General features: G+C 44.0%; 1 protein-coding gene across 4 annotated transcripts in view; it reads right to left on the minus strand.

The window, feature by feature from the left end:
- Positions 1 to 15,738, minus strand: part of FRMD3 (FERM domain containing 3) — a 320,391-nt gene that overhangs the window by 78,484 nt on the left and 226,169 nt on the right. For all 4 annotated transcript variants that reach the window (XM_049649220.1, XM_049649142.1, XM_049649380.1 and 1 more), the window contains 4 exons: positions 13,506 to 13,593; positions 11,848 to 11,936; positions 8,633 to 8,696; positions 7,414 to 7,502 (listed from right to left, as the gene is read on the minus strand). In XM_049649220.1, coding sequence (XP_049505177.1) covers positions 7,414 to 7,502; positions 8,633 to 8,696; positions 11,848 to 11,936; positions 13,506 to 13,593 — 330 coding nt within the window. The remainder of the gene's footprint in view (positions 1 to 7,413; positions 7,503 to 8,632; positions 8,697 to 11,847; positions 11,937 to 13,505; positions 13,594 to 15,738) is intronic.

Consider the following 15,738-nt stretch of genomic DNA (forward strand, 5'->3'; position numbering starts at 1 on the left):
AGTCTGCCCACTGAAGGCAATGAATGCACAAAGGCTAAACAGTAATTCTGTCTCCTCCAGCCTTCTTTCCTGTCTGCCCTCTCCCTCCTGCCATCTGCAGCTCCCCCATCAAAATCTCAGCAGAGAAGCTACAGAAGACTGTTCTTAGACATCTGACCTCACAGAGAAACCCGGACAGTCCCCAGTTTACCAACACCTGGCCTGACAACAACTATGTATCCACATGGTGGCCTAGTCACAGCTCCCCACTACCACCACCCCAGAACTGAAGCCACTGTACCCAGAGATCCCTTCCTACCACATGAGGGGGTTCTGCCCAGTCCTGACATAGAAGCTGTGCTTTCAATGGAGTACCTGGGGTGCCTGGGTGGCTCAGTTGGTTGAGCGTCCGGCTCTTGATTTTAGCTTAGGTCATGATCTCACCGTTTTGTGAGTTCGATCCCCACACTGGGCTCTGCACTGATACTGCGAAGCCTGCTTGGGATTCTCTCTCTCCCTCTCTGTGCCCCTCCCCTGCGTGCACTCTCTCTCTAAAAATACATAAATAAAGCTGAAAAAAAGAGTTTCACAAGTGAAATAAATAAACGGGGTACCACGAGATGTGTGAGACGTGCCATGCATGCAGACAGCACCTGGAATGCACGAAGTGCTCACTAAGTGTTAGGATCATGTGACACACAGCACAGCCCTGCAGAAGAACACCTCCCCTCGCCCCCCCTCTGACTCCTCCCCTGGTGCCTGCTCCTATAGGTGCTGGGGAGACACTGGGTAGTGCTCCGAGACGTCACCTGTAGAATCAACAATACAATTTCCCATTTTATCATGGTTTACAGCTTTTGGAGTAACTACAGGCATAACAATACATGGTTATTATTGAGTACCTACTATGGGTCATGCACCATCCAAAGTATCTCAAACATCGATTTGGTTTATTCCTCATAGCTTTCTCCTAAGAGGAAGCAATCTACCTTTTTATGGGAGGAAACTGAGGCACAGAGGGGTTAACTCATTGAATGATGGTAACATGATAGAAGCTGGAGAGACCGGGTTGCAAATCGAGGTCTGTATTTTTTAAAATAATGCATTAGCCATGCAGGTTCTCAGGCTTCAGGGAGCATCAGATTCACCCAGCAGGCTTCTCAAAACACAAGTTTCTGATTCAGTAAGTCTGGGGTGCAGCCCAAGAATCTGCATTTCCGGCAAGTTCCCAGGCAATGCTGATGCTGGTCTAAAGACCCTACTTTGAGAATCACTGGATTAGAGCATTTAACCCTCAACTGCGCATTAGCACTGCCTGGGAAAGATTTAGTTCTACGAATATCTAGATCCCTCATCCCAGATTCTGATTTTTTAAAATAACTTTATTGAGATATAATCCACATACCATAAAATTCACCCTTTTAGATCATATACTTCAGTGGTCTTTAATATAATTCACAAAATTAAGAAAAATAAAATATTTTCATCACCCCAGAAGGAACCAGCCTCCCATTACTTGCCCTCATCTTCTCCACTCCCAGTCCTAGGCAATCACTAATCTACTTTCCGTCTGTAAGGATTTGCCTATTCTTGACATTTCATACCGATAGCATCATACAATGTGTGGCCTTTTATGTCTGGCTTCTTTCCACTTAGCTTCATGTTTTCTTTCTTTTTTTATTTATTTTTGAGAGAGAGAGAGAGAGAGAGAGCGCTAGCAGGGGAGGGGCAGAGAGAGAGAGGGAGACAGACTCCCAAGCAGGCTCTGCACTGCCAACATAGAGCCCGACACAGGGCTCCAACTCATGAACTGTGAGATCATGACCTGAGCCAAAACCAAGAATCAGACACTTAACCGACTGAGCCCCCCAGGCGCCCAAGCTTCATGTTTTCCAGGTCCATCCGTGCTGTGGCACGTGGCACTACTTTCCTCTGGATGGCTGAACAATATTCCATTGCATGGATATTCCTCTTTATCTGTTCAGCAGTTGATGGGCATTGTAGCTATTATGAATAATGATATGAACATTTGCGTCCGTGTTTTTGTGAGAATCTGGATTCTGGTTTAATTGGATTTGGGGGTGGGTCCACAGCTTGGTAGTTTTTAAAAGCTTCCCCAGGTGGTTCTAATGTGCAGTCAGTTCTGAGAACCACTGGATTAGAACCTTATTACTCAAAGTGTGATCCACGGGCCTGCAGCACAACCTCACCAGGGAGCTGATTAGGAACATGGACTCTTGGGGCACCTGGGTGGCTCAGTCAGTTGAGCATCTGACTCTTGGTTTCGGCTCAGGTTATGATCCCAGAGTCCTAGGATCCAGCCCCATGTCAGGCTCTGTGCTAAGCAGAGCCTGCTGAAGATTCTCTCTCCCTCCCTCCCTCCCTCCCTTCCTCTCTCTCTCTCTCTCTCTCTCTCTCTCTCTCTCTCTCTCTCTTCCTTTGCCCCTCTCCCCCACTTATGCTCTTTTTCACTCTAAAAAAAGAAATATGGACTCTGATGCCCCACCCCAATCTAGCAAATCACAATCCACATTCTGACAGGATTTCCGGGTAATTCACATGCTTACAGAAGTGTGAGAGGCCCTCATGTATGGAGCTGTCTGGGCCCTTACCCACCAAATGTAATGCCGTTTCTCTGACAAAATATGTACCAAATTCTGGGAAAGAAATTTGTCAGGGACTGCCTTTAGCCCCTGCAAACAATCCCGTACAAAGTTGAGGGTGAAGAGTGTCATTTGAGCCTCTACAGTGTCCCCAGGGCATGGCATAAAGCAGATGTGACAGATTCATTGACTGGAACTCCTGAGCCCCGAGCCCTTCAGCGCATCCCGTGTGCGCTCGGGGAACCAGCACCGCAGGAGCGGCGGCACCTAGAAAACACACGGCAGAAAGGAAGCTCAAATGGTGGCTGTCGGTGTTGGGGATCCCCTGGGGTTTGGAGCAGGAGGGAAAAGCAGAGTTTCTGCACTGGGCTCCATTCCCAGGCAGCAGATCTCAGAGCCAGGGCTCTCAAACCTGATGGGTGGCTGTGGGCCAGCTGACAACTAGCAACACATTCATGTCTTAAAAGCACACTAGGGAATTCCTAGGCATCAGTCACCCGCCTCCCTCCCTGTTCCCAGGGCAGGTGAAGCAGGAAAGGAGGGAGCAAACCACCCCCAACCCAGGAAACGAAATCAGGGCCTTGCTTTGCCGGCAGAGACCGTTACAACGCAGTGCCAAGTGGACAGAGCTAGAAGCAGGTGCCCACCCCTGAGCTTAAGAGATTTAGAACCCTTCAGAGTCAAAGGGCCTGGGCTCTTGAACCAACAGGTGCTCAAAAATCTTTCGTCATCAGTGAAGGGGGAAGTAGTCGTGGTCACTGCTGCGACTAGCACCCATGGATGGTCAGTGTGCCTGGTACAACTAAGCACTGCCCGGCAGGTATCACCGATCACATTTTAAACGAAAAACAAAGTCAGGGCTCAGGGTTTAAGTGCTTTGTTCCAGGCCACACTGCTAGTAAGTGACAGATCAAGACTCAAAGCCAAGCCTTTCACTTCCAAAGCCCATGCTCGTTAACACTCAACCACACTGAGGCAAACGAGTCTCGCCCGAATCCCTGTCCCCTCCATTGTACAGATGAGAAGGCGGAAGTCAGACCTGTCTGAGGTCACGCCACGCAGCTGTGTCAGAACAGGTGATATCTTTCCTTCTCCTTGAAGAACAAGGATGGTTATGGAACAATGAAGGAACAAAGGGTTCTGACAGAACTCAGATAAGTATAAGTATGAGGGATCAGATGTCCTCATGAGGGAGATGGGGATAGCCTGACCTAACAAAGTGCAGGTGCAAGGACTCCATCACCTCTGGAAGGTCCCCAACACATGATGGTTTGATTTATAGTATTTTTTTTAACGTTTGTTTATTTTTGAGACAGAGAGAGACAGAGCATGAATGGGGGAGGGGCAGAGAGAGAGGGAGACACAGAATCAGAAGCAGGCTCCAGGCTCTGAGCCATCAGCCCAGAGCCCGACGTGGGGCTCGAACTCACAGACCGCGAGATCGTGACCTGAGCTGAAGTTGGACGCTTAACCGATTGAGCCACCCAGGCGCCCCTATTTATAGTATTTTTAACGTAGGATGAGTTTATCAGGGTGTAGCCCCATCATAAGTCAAGGAAGATCTGTAAGGTGCCACTCGTCCTGCCCACTGAAGCCTCTGGGTCTTTGGAAACATCCACCGAAGACGGGGAGAGGTTCCTCTGATGTGCCTGGTCGTCCCATATAATGATAGGATTACCACACTGACCTCTTCCCTCGCTGCCAGCTAATGAGCACACCCTAAAATGTGCAAAACAAACCCCCCAGTTGGCAGGGTTTTTCTCCTTCTTCCCCCTCTTTTCAATTCTGTTTTTGTCTTTATTTGACTCCATCCATCAGCAGACTCCCTCACACATGATAGAACAATATGTATGCAAAAGAAGCAATTAATGGCCTAAGTTGTTCTTTGCTAGAGATCCTAGAATTTCGATAAGGATCTTCAAAGCTGTGCTAAACCCCTCCCAAGAAGGGCTTACTGAGGTGCCTCTAAAAGGTCTATCTATGGAGTGTTTCCCTTTCCTACTCTCTCCCCCTACACTGTGTGTGGCCAGCAGCCATCAAACTCTCCTCTGCTGCCTCTCTCACAATGGCTGAGCCCTCTGTTCCCGCCCCATCATCTCCTCCCAGTCTCCTTCATCCACCCTCCACTCCAGCCTTGTGTAACTTCTCCTCCACAGTGTCTTCCACTTTCCTGCCTTGGTCTCTTACTCAGAATGTCCTTTCACCACCTTGCTCCCCCAGCAGCCAGACTCGCCCCTCTTTCGGGGTCCCCTCCAGCATTTTATTTGTACTTCCTTCTTGGTCTCTATCACAAAATACAAATCTCCTGAGGATAGGAATCAGGCCTTATCAATTGATCCAGGAAACATTTTTTTAATACACTGGATCTTTAGCAGATACAAAGATAAATAGAACCTAGTTCCTCCCTTCAGAGAGATCTGATCTAGTACAGATACGTACATAAAAATCTACAATAAAATAGGTCATGATGCATCTTGTTTTGCTTTGTCTCAAAACTCCCATCTACCAACTCCCTCAATCATGAGAAAAGATTCGTTCAGACTAACTAAATGTCTTCAAATTATCCCTTGACAGGAACCAGATGATTTTATTAAAGGAGGAACAGAAGAGTCCCAAAAGCTTAGGCTCCAAAAATAGTTTGTCAGTTTCTCAAAATGTTCTGCATAGTTACCCAGTGATCCGAAAACTCCACTTCTAGGCATGAACCTGAAAGAACTGTCCATAGAAAAGCTTTTATATGGATATTCCTAGCAGCATTATTCATAATACAAGAGCGAACAACCCAAATGTCCATCAACTGATGAGTGGATAAACAAAATGTGATCTATCCAAACAATGGAGTATTTAGGCATAGAAAGAAATGAAGTAGTGATAAATGCTACAACATGGATGAACCTTGAAAACACTACCTTAAGTGAAAGAAGCCAGGCACCAGAGGCCACATAGCTTCTGATTCTGTTTATATAAATGTCCAGAATGGGTGAATCCATAAGCACAGAAAGTAAACCAGCAGTTGCCAAGGTCTAGGGAGAGCGGGGGAATGGGGAGTGACTGTTAATGGATGCAAGGTTTCTTTCAGGGCTGGGGAGGGTGGTGGGCAGTGGTGGGGATGATAAAAATGTTCTGGAATTAGATAGTGGTGATGGTTGTGTGACTTTGTGAATTATACTAAAAATCACTAAATGTATACTTTAAAAGAGTGAATTTTGTGGTACATGATCTCAATTTTTAAAATAATTTAAATCAACAACAAAATATGTGCAGGCCTCAACTAGAGACAGAGCCTCAAACACTCTGCCTCTTCCTCTCCAGCTGTCATGCTCACAGACAGACTTGGACATGCTGATTTCAGAGGCCATCAGATATCCTTATATACCAGTTCCCAAATACCACAAGAGACCCACTGATGCTTTGAGGTGAAGATGGTTGTGGGAAGGTCTTGATACATGTTCTCATTCACAGTATTGTGTAGTTAATCTCATCCAATGGCTTTCAATACTATGCTTCTGAAACGATCTGCCTGGGACAGAGGGGTCTCCCAGGATACAGGACTGTCAACTAGTCATCCAAGCTCCTGGGAAGTAGTGAGCAATGGGTGAAAGGTCTCCAGTCCCCAGTCCCAACTCTGGTCCCTGCCAACAACCACAGCTTCTCTATTTTTACCTGTTTTTCTCTAAAGCCTACTAGGGTTTGTCTATACATCTGCTTGAGGAAAAGAGCTCTGTGGATAAAAAAGGATTTGAAAAAGATTGCCCAAGCCATCATTCTGATCCTTGTCAGCCAAAGCCCAGGAGGTCCAGAAACTTAGCATCTTCAGAGACAGGTGTCTAAAGCGGGCGGCAGAATTCAGGGTTGGGGGCTGACAGAGCAAAAGGTCACCTGAATGAGCTCCAGGGGCCAGCAGTGCTGATACCCTGGGCAGGGCTGGCCCGGCTCTTGCCTGCATCCATCACCACCATTCTTCCAATGAGCAAATGTGTCTCAAAGAGGAGAATCTGGAACTCAGTGGAAAGATCTCAGATTTGAAGCTCTTTTGAAACCTGAGAGCTTTATGGGTGGTTTCTGAAGTCCTGTCCAGTACTGACTTTCCATGATCCTAGGCTCCAACAGCATTCTACCCACAAACATTTGGCTCTCATCTCTGTATGCTGAAGGCTTCTTATTACGAACACCTGTGACTCTGCCAAAGCTTTCCTTCTCTGGTTGTGCGAGCACATTCAGCCCACATTCAGAGTAAGTCAGAGAGTATTAACTCTGCCCTCTGAAGTGGCCTTCCACCAAAATGAATGGGTAATTGGTAGACAAACAGCCCGGGTCCTTTGCTGGTCAGTGGGAGAACTCGGAGGGATGTTCTACAGCATGATAGAGTTCCTCAGAGGTGCTGGCTGAGCACAGCTGCCCTCAGGAGTGACCTGTTCAACAATATGCCCTACATTGTTTGCTGTCCCATCTCTCTTCCCCAATCCCCTACTGGTATGTCCAGAAACCACATCCTAAAGAAACTACTTGAACTCAACTCTTCTCAAGGTCTGCTTCTGAGGGAGGCACCCAACCAAAAACAGATTCTGTGACATGTTGAATGGAAATAACAATGCTAAAAACAAACAAGCAGCCCACAGCAATTCTATGGGCATCACCCAAAGTGGAGCTCAGGCTTGGTTGGGCCAACAGTGGTTGGGAGTCAGCCTGCACAATGCATTAAACTTATAATTCCCTTTAATATAATAAAAAGGACTGAATTAAAAGAAATGATTATGCAGCTATTTGAAAAACATAAATGGTTCCATGGATGCTTTTAAAACCTGTGATTCAATGAATAAAAGCTACTCACTTATAAAAGGCCTGGTTCTCCACCCCACACTTCCAAAGATGTTTGCAGGCAGCTGGTGTTGAAGTATGGAATGCCAACATGGCTTTTTTCTAATAAAAAAGACAAAACAAGACAACAACAGGCATGTTAAACATAGTTTATGTTTTTCATGTTGCATCCCACCACCTACTAAACAAATTAAAAGTAATTTATGCATTACTATGGTCTTAAAAGTGTTGTTGGGGCACCTGGGTGGCTCAGTTGGTTGAGCATCCAACTCTTGATTTCGGCTCAGGTCATGATCCCAGGGTTATGGGATCAAGCCCCATGTCAGGCTCTATGCTGAGCACAGAGCCTGTTTAGGATTCTTTCTCTCTCTCCTTCTGCCCCTTCCTACTCCTGCTTGCATGCACTTTCTCTTTCTTTAAAACAAAAAAATAAATAAATAAAAGTGTTTTTGAAATGGTGTCTCCCCTTCCCTCACCCTTTGGAGACATCACGAATCTATCTGGGCCCTGTTTCTAACAAAAACAACAGCCTCACAACCCTTATCAACACTCCAGGAATCACTCACCTCTCGGTCAGACTTGGATTCCTTTAAAAACTTATTTGCCATCCTTGAATAACCAGTGCTTGTACTGAAAACTAGGGTCAAGAAAATCTGCAGACTTCCAGACCCAGCTCTGAGGCTCAAAGTTTCTGTAATGGCCTCCTCTCAAATGTGTTCCCTGATGAACCCAACCTACAACTGGTAACTTCTTTATTTGAAGACTCCTGGGGAGTATGGACTCTATTCATGAAACTGTAGACAGCAGTCATTGATTAGCCAGCTTTGGAAGTATTCTTTGCTTGTTTCATAAATCTATATTTTGGCAGATTACAGAGGTAGGAGGTGGTTCCATTTTATTTTAATTTTAAATTCCAATTAGTTAACATAGAGTGTAATATTAGTTTCAGGAGGAGGCTCAATTTTCTATTTCTCAAAGTCTATCCAAGGATATTTTTTTACACAGCAGTATATGGTCCAGCATTGCTCACTGACTTTGGTCTTTAAATGTGTAAACCCACTATCTGTTTACCTCTCAGATGTTCAGCATAGAGCTTCCATTAGCATCATTAAATTTCAAAGCGGTGGTGTCCTGGGGCTACAACACTAAAGGCACATTTTATGCCTGTGTCTCGCTCACACACATGCACACACGCACACACAACTACAGGTAATTCAAAAGCAGTATCTGACCTCCTTCTGGGTGCCAATCACATAAAATGTCTTCCCTTCAAACTTCAATTTGCAGACATCTGGCCTAAGAAAAGAAAATCTCTTTGGGTGAGATGCAAACAAAACAAAACAAAACAAAACAAAAAAAAACCACAAAAAAACAAAAAAAAAAACAACCCTGGCAGCTAACCAAGGTACCTGGGTTTCCCAGAGGAATCTGGCTGACTCACAAATACCAAGCAGACTGCAATGAAACAAGATATTATCTTATCATCAGTGAAGGCCTAATGAGCACCAAAAAGCCCCCAAGTGAATTATACAGCAATTTTCTTCCCAAGAGAGGATCCGGAGGCAGCTCAGAATTATTTATTCCATTTTTTACAGTCAAGCTGCCTCTTTCTTCCAAGGAGCTCTGGGGGTTTTGTGAACATTAACGACCAAAACAATATTAACTGGCCAGCCCACTTTGCAAGGTAGGAAGAATGTGATCATTTCAGGTTCGGGTAATGAAACGACATGGACTCACAGTATCTGTCTCTCTCACCCTTTCATATCCATCAAGGAACACACACGACATTGCAAAATTTTCATTTCTGCTCTCTCTGTTCATGAAAGAATAGTTTTATTAGAGATTTAGATGTTCAAAATTGTGAGGACAACTTGACACATTGTACTCAGAAGAGTGATGTCTGGTTTTATCTTAAGGAGCTGCTCAATTAAAATCTGCCTGAAACAGGGACCCTAGGTCACCTCCTTGGTGAGAAGATATATGTAAAGAGAAGAGACAATTCTATTTCTATTCCTTTGATCTAATTCCTAGGAGACTGATATGTGCCCCTGTGCTTTTCCTGGGGGAAAAAGAACAGTGTGGTCACATTAAGCGGTTCAAACTTAGGAGAGCATTTGCAAGAGTGACAGAGTTCAATGGATGTTAAAAAAACAAAACAAAACAAAACTAGGATTAACGTAGGAATCAAATTTGTTTTAGAAACATGTCCACAGCTGTTCCAAACACACGTGCCTAACTAGAGGCTGGAAAGGGGTGGGGGAGACATCAAACACCCCACCATGAACTCCAAGATGTAGAACCCAGAAACAAATGGTCTGGGGATTGTCCATCTCAATTCTTCTGTGGACCCAGGAAGAAACAGAAGCCCAAAGGGCAGAGACTTGCAATTAATCTGCCCTGGACACCTGTCAGGTTCTCCCCTACCTACTTCAGAGCTCAAGCCATTCAGAAACCTGACGATCCAGCATCTGTCAGGACCCCCACGTCTCTTGTGGTCCTAGGGTAGGATTGGAGAATTCCCCAAATTTTCCATGCTTCCCAAAGTCAGTAGGAATTCCTAGGGAGCTTATTCTGGAATGGCCTGAAGGGTGATTAATAAATACCCTTCTTTACAACGTGCGGAAAACACAGAGAAGAAAACTATTCACCCCACTATGCTACCCATACACAAAATGTCACAGTTCATGAACCCACCACTCATGACACTGTTGCATCTGATTCTCCTCCATCTCCCCTCCTCCCTGGAAGGCAGCCAGAAATAACTGACTCCCACCTTACGGATGAGTACACAGAGATTCAGAAAAGCCAAGAGGTTTATTACAGGTAAGTTTTGAGAACGCTCAGTGTGGAAAAAGAGAACAAGTGGGCACGGAGGGGAGCTGAAAGTAGGAACTGAACAAAAGGCAATGATAAAGAGGTCAAGGAAGAGATTGGTGAAGTTGGGGATCTCAGAAAGAGAGGGCTGGTCATAAGGAAGAGAAAGTGGTGCAGGAGCGGAGTGGACATTAACTGGCTAAAGCTAACCCAGCAGAGAAGGTTTGAAAAGGCGGGGGGGGGGGGGGGGGCCAGGAGGACAGTGCACAAAGAGAGGGTGTTGATATGATAAACGGGTGCTAGAAGGAATCCTGAAGGTAACAGAACCTGGAAACCAAGGTTCAGGTAAGTATAAGAGCATTTCCAGCCCAAGACTGAAGATGGATGCCCACTGACCCGTCAAGAACAACTTCAGACCACAGGGGTGAGCCCACCGCCCAGTGAGACAGGATGGGGATGACAAACCTCTCAAGGGCCATCAGGGAGGAAACCGAATCAGGCTGAAAGTATGAACACCACTGAGCCTTTACAATATTCCACATACATTCAGCCTTCTCGCTCTTTGCCCAAACCATCCTGCTCCTTGATTCAACCCAGCAGGTGCTGCTGGTCATGTACCCTGCTCCACCCTCCCACTTCTGTACTGATGTGACTCAAGGTGACATGTTCATACAGATAATGCTCTTCTCAGCTGCAAGAGGTGGGTCTTGATTTGACCAACCCAGTCATGGCGTCCCCACTCTTCTCAGAAGGATTGGTTTAAGTAGGTGTGTGTAACCTAATCCTAGCCTATTAGATACATGGGAAGTCTCCTACAGGGGTTTTTGTTAAAAAAGTGATCATTGTTTTAATAGGAGACACATGGAAGGGGTGCTCTCCTCCAGGTAATGGGTATTGCTGTATGAAGATGGGATGAACAGAGTTGCATGTGTGGCCATCTTATGAGCTTGAACCTGGAGACAACAGCCACTCCCCTGGGATGACAGAGAAGAAAATGGGAGACCCAGATCCTTCACGGTGTTGTCAGGTAGTTAAGTTAAAGGATCATGGAAATGCCTGACCTCTGGAACTTTTGCTATGTGACATAACCTCTTATCTGTAAGCCACTGTGAGGAGATAGTTCTGTTACTTTGAGCCAAAAGCATCTTCACTGATATACTGGATACCATAGGATGAGTCTGCAACAAGGATTTAACAGAAGAGTATTGGAGAGAAGTGAGCAGAAGAGGGTCCTGAGTTATTCAAGTGAACTTGCACCTTTACCCTGCCCTGACCTACCCTAGGGTCACCCCTCTGGCCAGACGAGCAGCTACTGGTGAGGAAACACTGGACACTTTCTCTTTGGAGACAGAGCTCCTGAGCCCAAGACACACTCTAGGTCTCCTGAGGTCAAGGGCAACCTAGATTGGCTTTTATTTATAGATGTATAATCCCTTCATAATGACTCTCCACAGCAAAGAAATGAATTCTAAGCATTCTACCAGACATTTCCAATACTCATTCCCAAAGGGGTTCCCCTTTCTCCAGACATTTCCAAACAAACAAACAAACAAACAAACAAACAAATCAAAGGCTGGGAAAGAAAAACAAGATTAAGAAAAATGGTAAGCCAGTTTCCCAAAGAAGTACTTACCATTTTATCAAATGGATTCTCTTATTTCCCTGAAATACCACAAAACCTGCTGCAGTGAATCCCAAAAATGTTGTTGTGCCTGTTGAATCCTGAAAAAAAGAAAAAAAGAAAAAAAAAAAAAACAGAAACAAAAACATCTAGATTGAGAAATATAAAATAAATGATAAATGGTATGCTCATTCATCTTCCTCCTGGGTTAATTTCAGGTTAATTCCATTGATTATAGCAATAAACTAAGTTTCTGAGATGGGACTTCCAAGGATAATACTTCTAAAATCTAGGGAAGGTCTGGGAATATGTAGCTTTTTCCTTCTACCTCTCCAGGAACATCCTGGAAAAATACAGATTACTCACAAACTACTATGTCTATTTCTAACTGTGTCCTGGGGCCACCTGAGTGCTCAGATCTGCCCTATAATGTGGGCAAACTATTCTCAGTCATCAAGAGCCCCCAAACCAAAGAGGCTATGAAACCAAAGCCCTGAATATCTAATTTAACTTCATTCAATTCCACATGATATTTCTGGCAATTTTAACATAAAGAAAGGTCCAGAAATGCCTACTTTGCTTTTAGCCTCAACCAGAAAAATTAAGCATAGATCACTAAAGGCAAAGGAAAGACAACAACAAAAATCAAGTCCATTTTCAAGTAACAAATAAACAGAGAGGCTCAAAATTGTGGATTAAGTCTAATTTGCTAAGTGGAATAAACTGATTTATACCATTACTAGGAAGAGGATCCTGGCCAATACGCTAAAATAATTGCATGGGCAGAGCAAGAAGCCCATGCCAATGTGAACAAGTACCTGCTGTAGTCATCTGGAGAGCCTGCTCTGCTCCCCCACAGATCCTGATGTGATTGGGCGGCAGAAGTAGATGAAGCTACCCAGGTGCTTCTAATGAGCAGCCTGCACTAAAAGCTATTGACCTAGTACTTTATCAAACACTGTTAGCTGGTACCATATGGGTAAAGAAATGTTCCAGTAGGACTCAAGAACTTACCTTTAAGAGCCTGGCTGATATAAATGCTTAGTTTAGGATTCTAGTTAGTGTCTGGTTGATGCATGGCTAGTGTAGGGTACGGAAAGAAGAAAGCTGCTTTCACGGACCATTTCTGGAAAATGTGTGCATCATCTTGGGGGCTTGTTAAAAAAGCATATTCCCCCACTGCACCCCCAGCGATTCTGATTCAGCAGCTCTGGGGTGGACCCCAGGTGATTCTAATACATGCTTAAGAAAAATACTGTCAAATGATACGAACAGAAACAGGAAAAACAATTATTCCTAATGTCAAAATATAATATTAAGTCTTTTTTTTCTTCTACCTTCCCGATTTTCAAGAGTCCGTTGTTGCTGACAATGGTCTTGAAAATCTGTTGGGATCCTATAACTTCTCAGGGGTAGAATCATCCACTTGATGGATAGATGGATGAATCATATGTGTTAATTGAGGAAAACGTGGCCACTACATAGCAATTAGCAAACTATTGGGAGGCTGCAATGGAGAAAATCAACTACCAGAACACGACACTGCAGCCTACTGTTGTCCCTTCCAATTAGGGGCAATGGATCAGGCTGTAGAAATATCCTGCATACCAATTAACTCTCTTGTGTGCAAAACAATCATTATATGTTGGCCTGCTATGAGGGGCACTCACCTTGCATGGGTGGGGGTCCACCCCATAGGTTTCCAAAGTGTGAGCTTTCAGGAGTAAGTTAAATTCAGCAACGGGTGGGCTCTGGCCTCTAAAAATCACACGAGAATAGTTTAGGGTGTTAATACAGAAGATTATAGAAACATAGAATCCTTTCATTCAATAAAATGTGATATCCTAAACTAAAAAAAGAGAGACATCCCTACATAAATAGTAATCAGTAAGACTGATCACTATTTCTCACCATGAAGAGCCCTTTGCTAAGAAACCTAAGCTCATGTTCCCTGGCTAATTGTTTCATAATAAACCTACATGTACTCTGAGGACTCCAGTGACCCGTACAGTTAATCGACATTATCAAGTTACCAATAAGTAAGCCTTGCAAATTCAATCTTAATATGAAATAGAAGTCAGCATCTGTTCTTTCCTGCTCACTTAAAAAGATTATACAGGGTAAATACCATTCCTTTTTGCTCAGGGTAAAATACAGGCAATCCTGTTACCCTACCAACAAGCCTGAACAAAGCCATCTGGTAGGACAAACTGTCAACCATTCCACTGGAAAGCTCTGGATTTTGAAAGGAAATCTCAGCCACTAATCCTAGCAGTGTCCTCCAGGGTGGTAAACAAGGTCTTGGCCTCAGCAAGGGAGAAAGGGGCTACAATACAGATGGCTGTAAAGCCTTTTGGGGCTAAATTCCAAAGCAGGATGGTGCAGCATTCCAAAGACTCCACTTTAACTAATGTTAATATCCCACATGTATCTTCGAGAATCCAAACCGTTCCCTAAGGATAAATATGTAACCCTAACAACCAAGTAGAGTTTGCTAAAGAAAACAACAGGAATGTGTTTTTATTTCCAAAACCTAAGATTACATTGTAATATTAAATCTATTTCCACCCACGCTTCCCCCCATAGATGCATTTCCTCCCCTAGCCATCAAGACAACTAAATCATCGTGCCTCTAAATCAAAACAGTATGCCATCTACCTTCTCCCTGAAGCCTTTTGAGATCTTCTCTTTACCCTGAGTGACTGAAATTCCACTATGATATGTCTAAGGAGTGTCTTTACTCATCATGATCAGCACTGTGGGGATACTTTTAATCCAATGATTCATTTTTCTTTGGCTATTTCTTTTCGTCTCTTCCCAACCTCCTTCTTCACCAACCTTTATTTCTTTTCTTTCTCTTCTCACCTTTGAGAGACCCAAGTAAATGGATATTGAACCCCCTAGGTCTATCCTCCATGCCTTATAACCTTTGTTTCATTCTCTAAATCGTTCTTTTTGTACATTCTGTATCATTTCTTAATTCCAACTTCCAACTTGCTCATTTATTCTTCAGCTGCATGCATTCTGCTTTTATTTCCGTTTATGAGTTTTTTAAAATATAAATATTGCATTTCCAATGTAATATCTAATTGGCTCTGGAAATAGCTGCCTATTCTTATTTTATGCAATAAATTCCTTTTATTCCTCTGAGGAAAAAAACACATGGTTTCCTTTAAAATCTAATCCTGTTTACACCGTTAATGCTGTTTTCTTGGTGATGGTCTTCGGTTTACTGAGTCAGAATCTCTCATTCACGGAGTTGGTTTCCTTAAGTGTTTGGCGATTCATGGATGGGCATTCATTTTTGTATTTGATATTATTTAACGCAGTGGCCTCTAGAGGTTGTAGGGAAGGAGCGGGTGGTGGGGCATGCCATCTGGGAAGAGTGTGTGTTAGTAACTTGATTTTAAACTGAAAGTTGTAGTTTCTCCAAGTGTTGCTCACACACAGGGTACTTCCAGCCCAAGCCTGCTATTGCCCATGAGGAACCAGAGAAAGAGGTCAAAGCTTCCCAACTGTGCCAAATGTAGTTTTGCACTCACCATGATGGCTGACCTGGGTATCTGTTGCCTGAAGCACCCAGAACCACTCCTACCCTACATATGTATTTAACCTGGATTTGCTCCATCTATTTCCCATCTTCCAGAGACACTGTAGGACTTCTGATCCAAAAATGGTCCACAAATGGTATACTTTCCTGCATCTGCTTTCTAGTACTTTTTCTATTATCCATAGGGACTTGGAGAGGGAAGAAAAGGTAGCCATATGTGTTCTTTTCAAAGAAGAAATAATTTTTAATTCATCCTTTACAGAACATATTTCTGAGGGATTGACTCAAACACCTGCTTTAAGAAAATAAAGTCTTTCTAAAGCCTTTCAGGCTTTCCTCTTCTTTGGTCTTAG

The sequence above is a fragment of the Panthera uncia genome, chromosome D4 (genome assembly GCF_023721935.1).
Source record: "Panthera uncia isolate 11264 chromosome D4, Puncia_PCG_1.0, whole genome shotgun sequence".
In the NCBI taxonomy this organism is placed as follows: domain Eukaryota; kingdom Metazoa; phylum Chordata; class Mammalia; order Carnivora; family Felidae; genus Panthera; species Panthera uncia.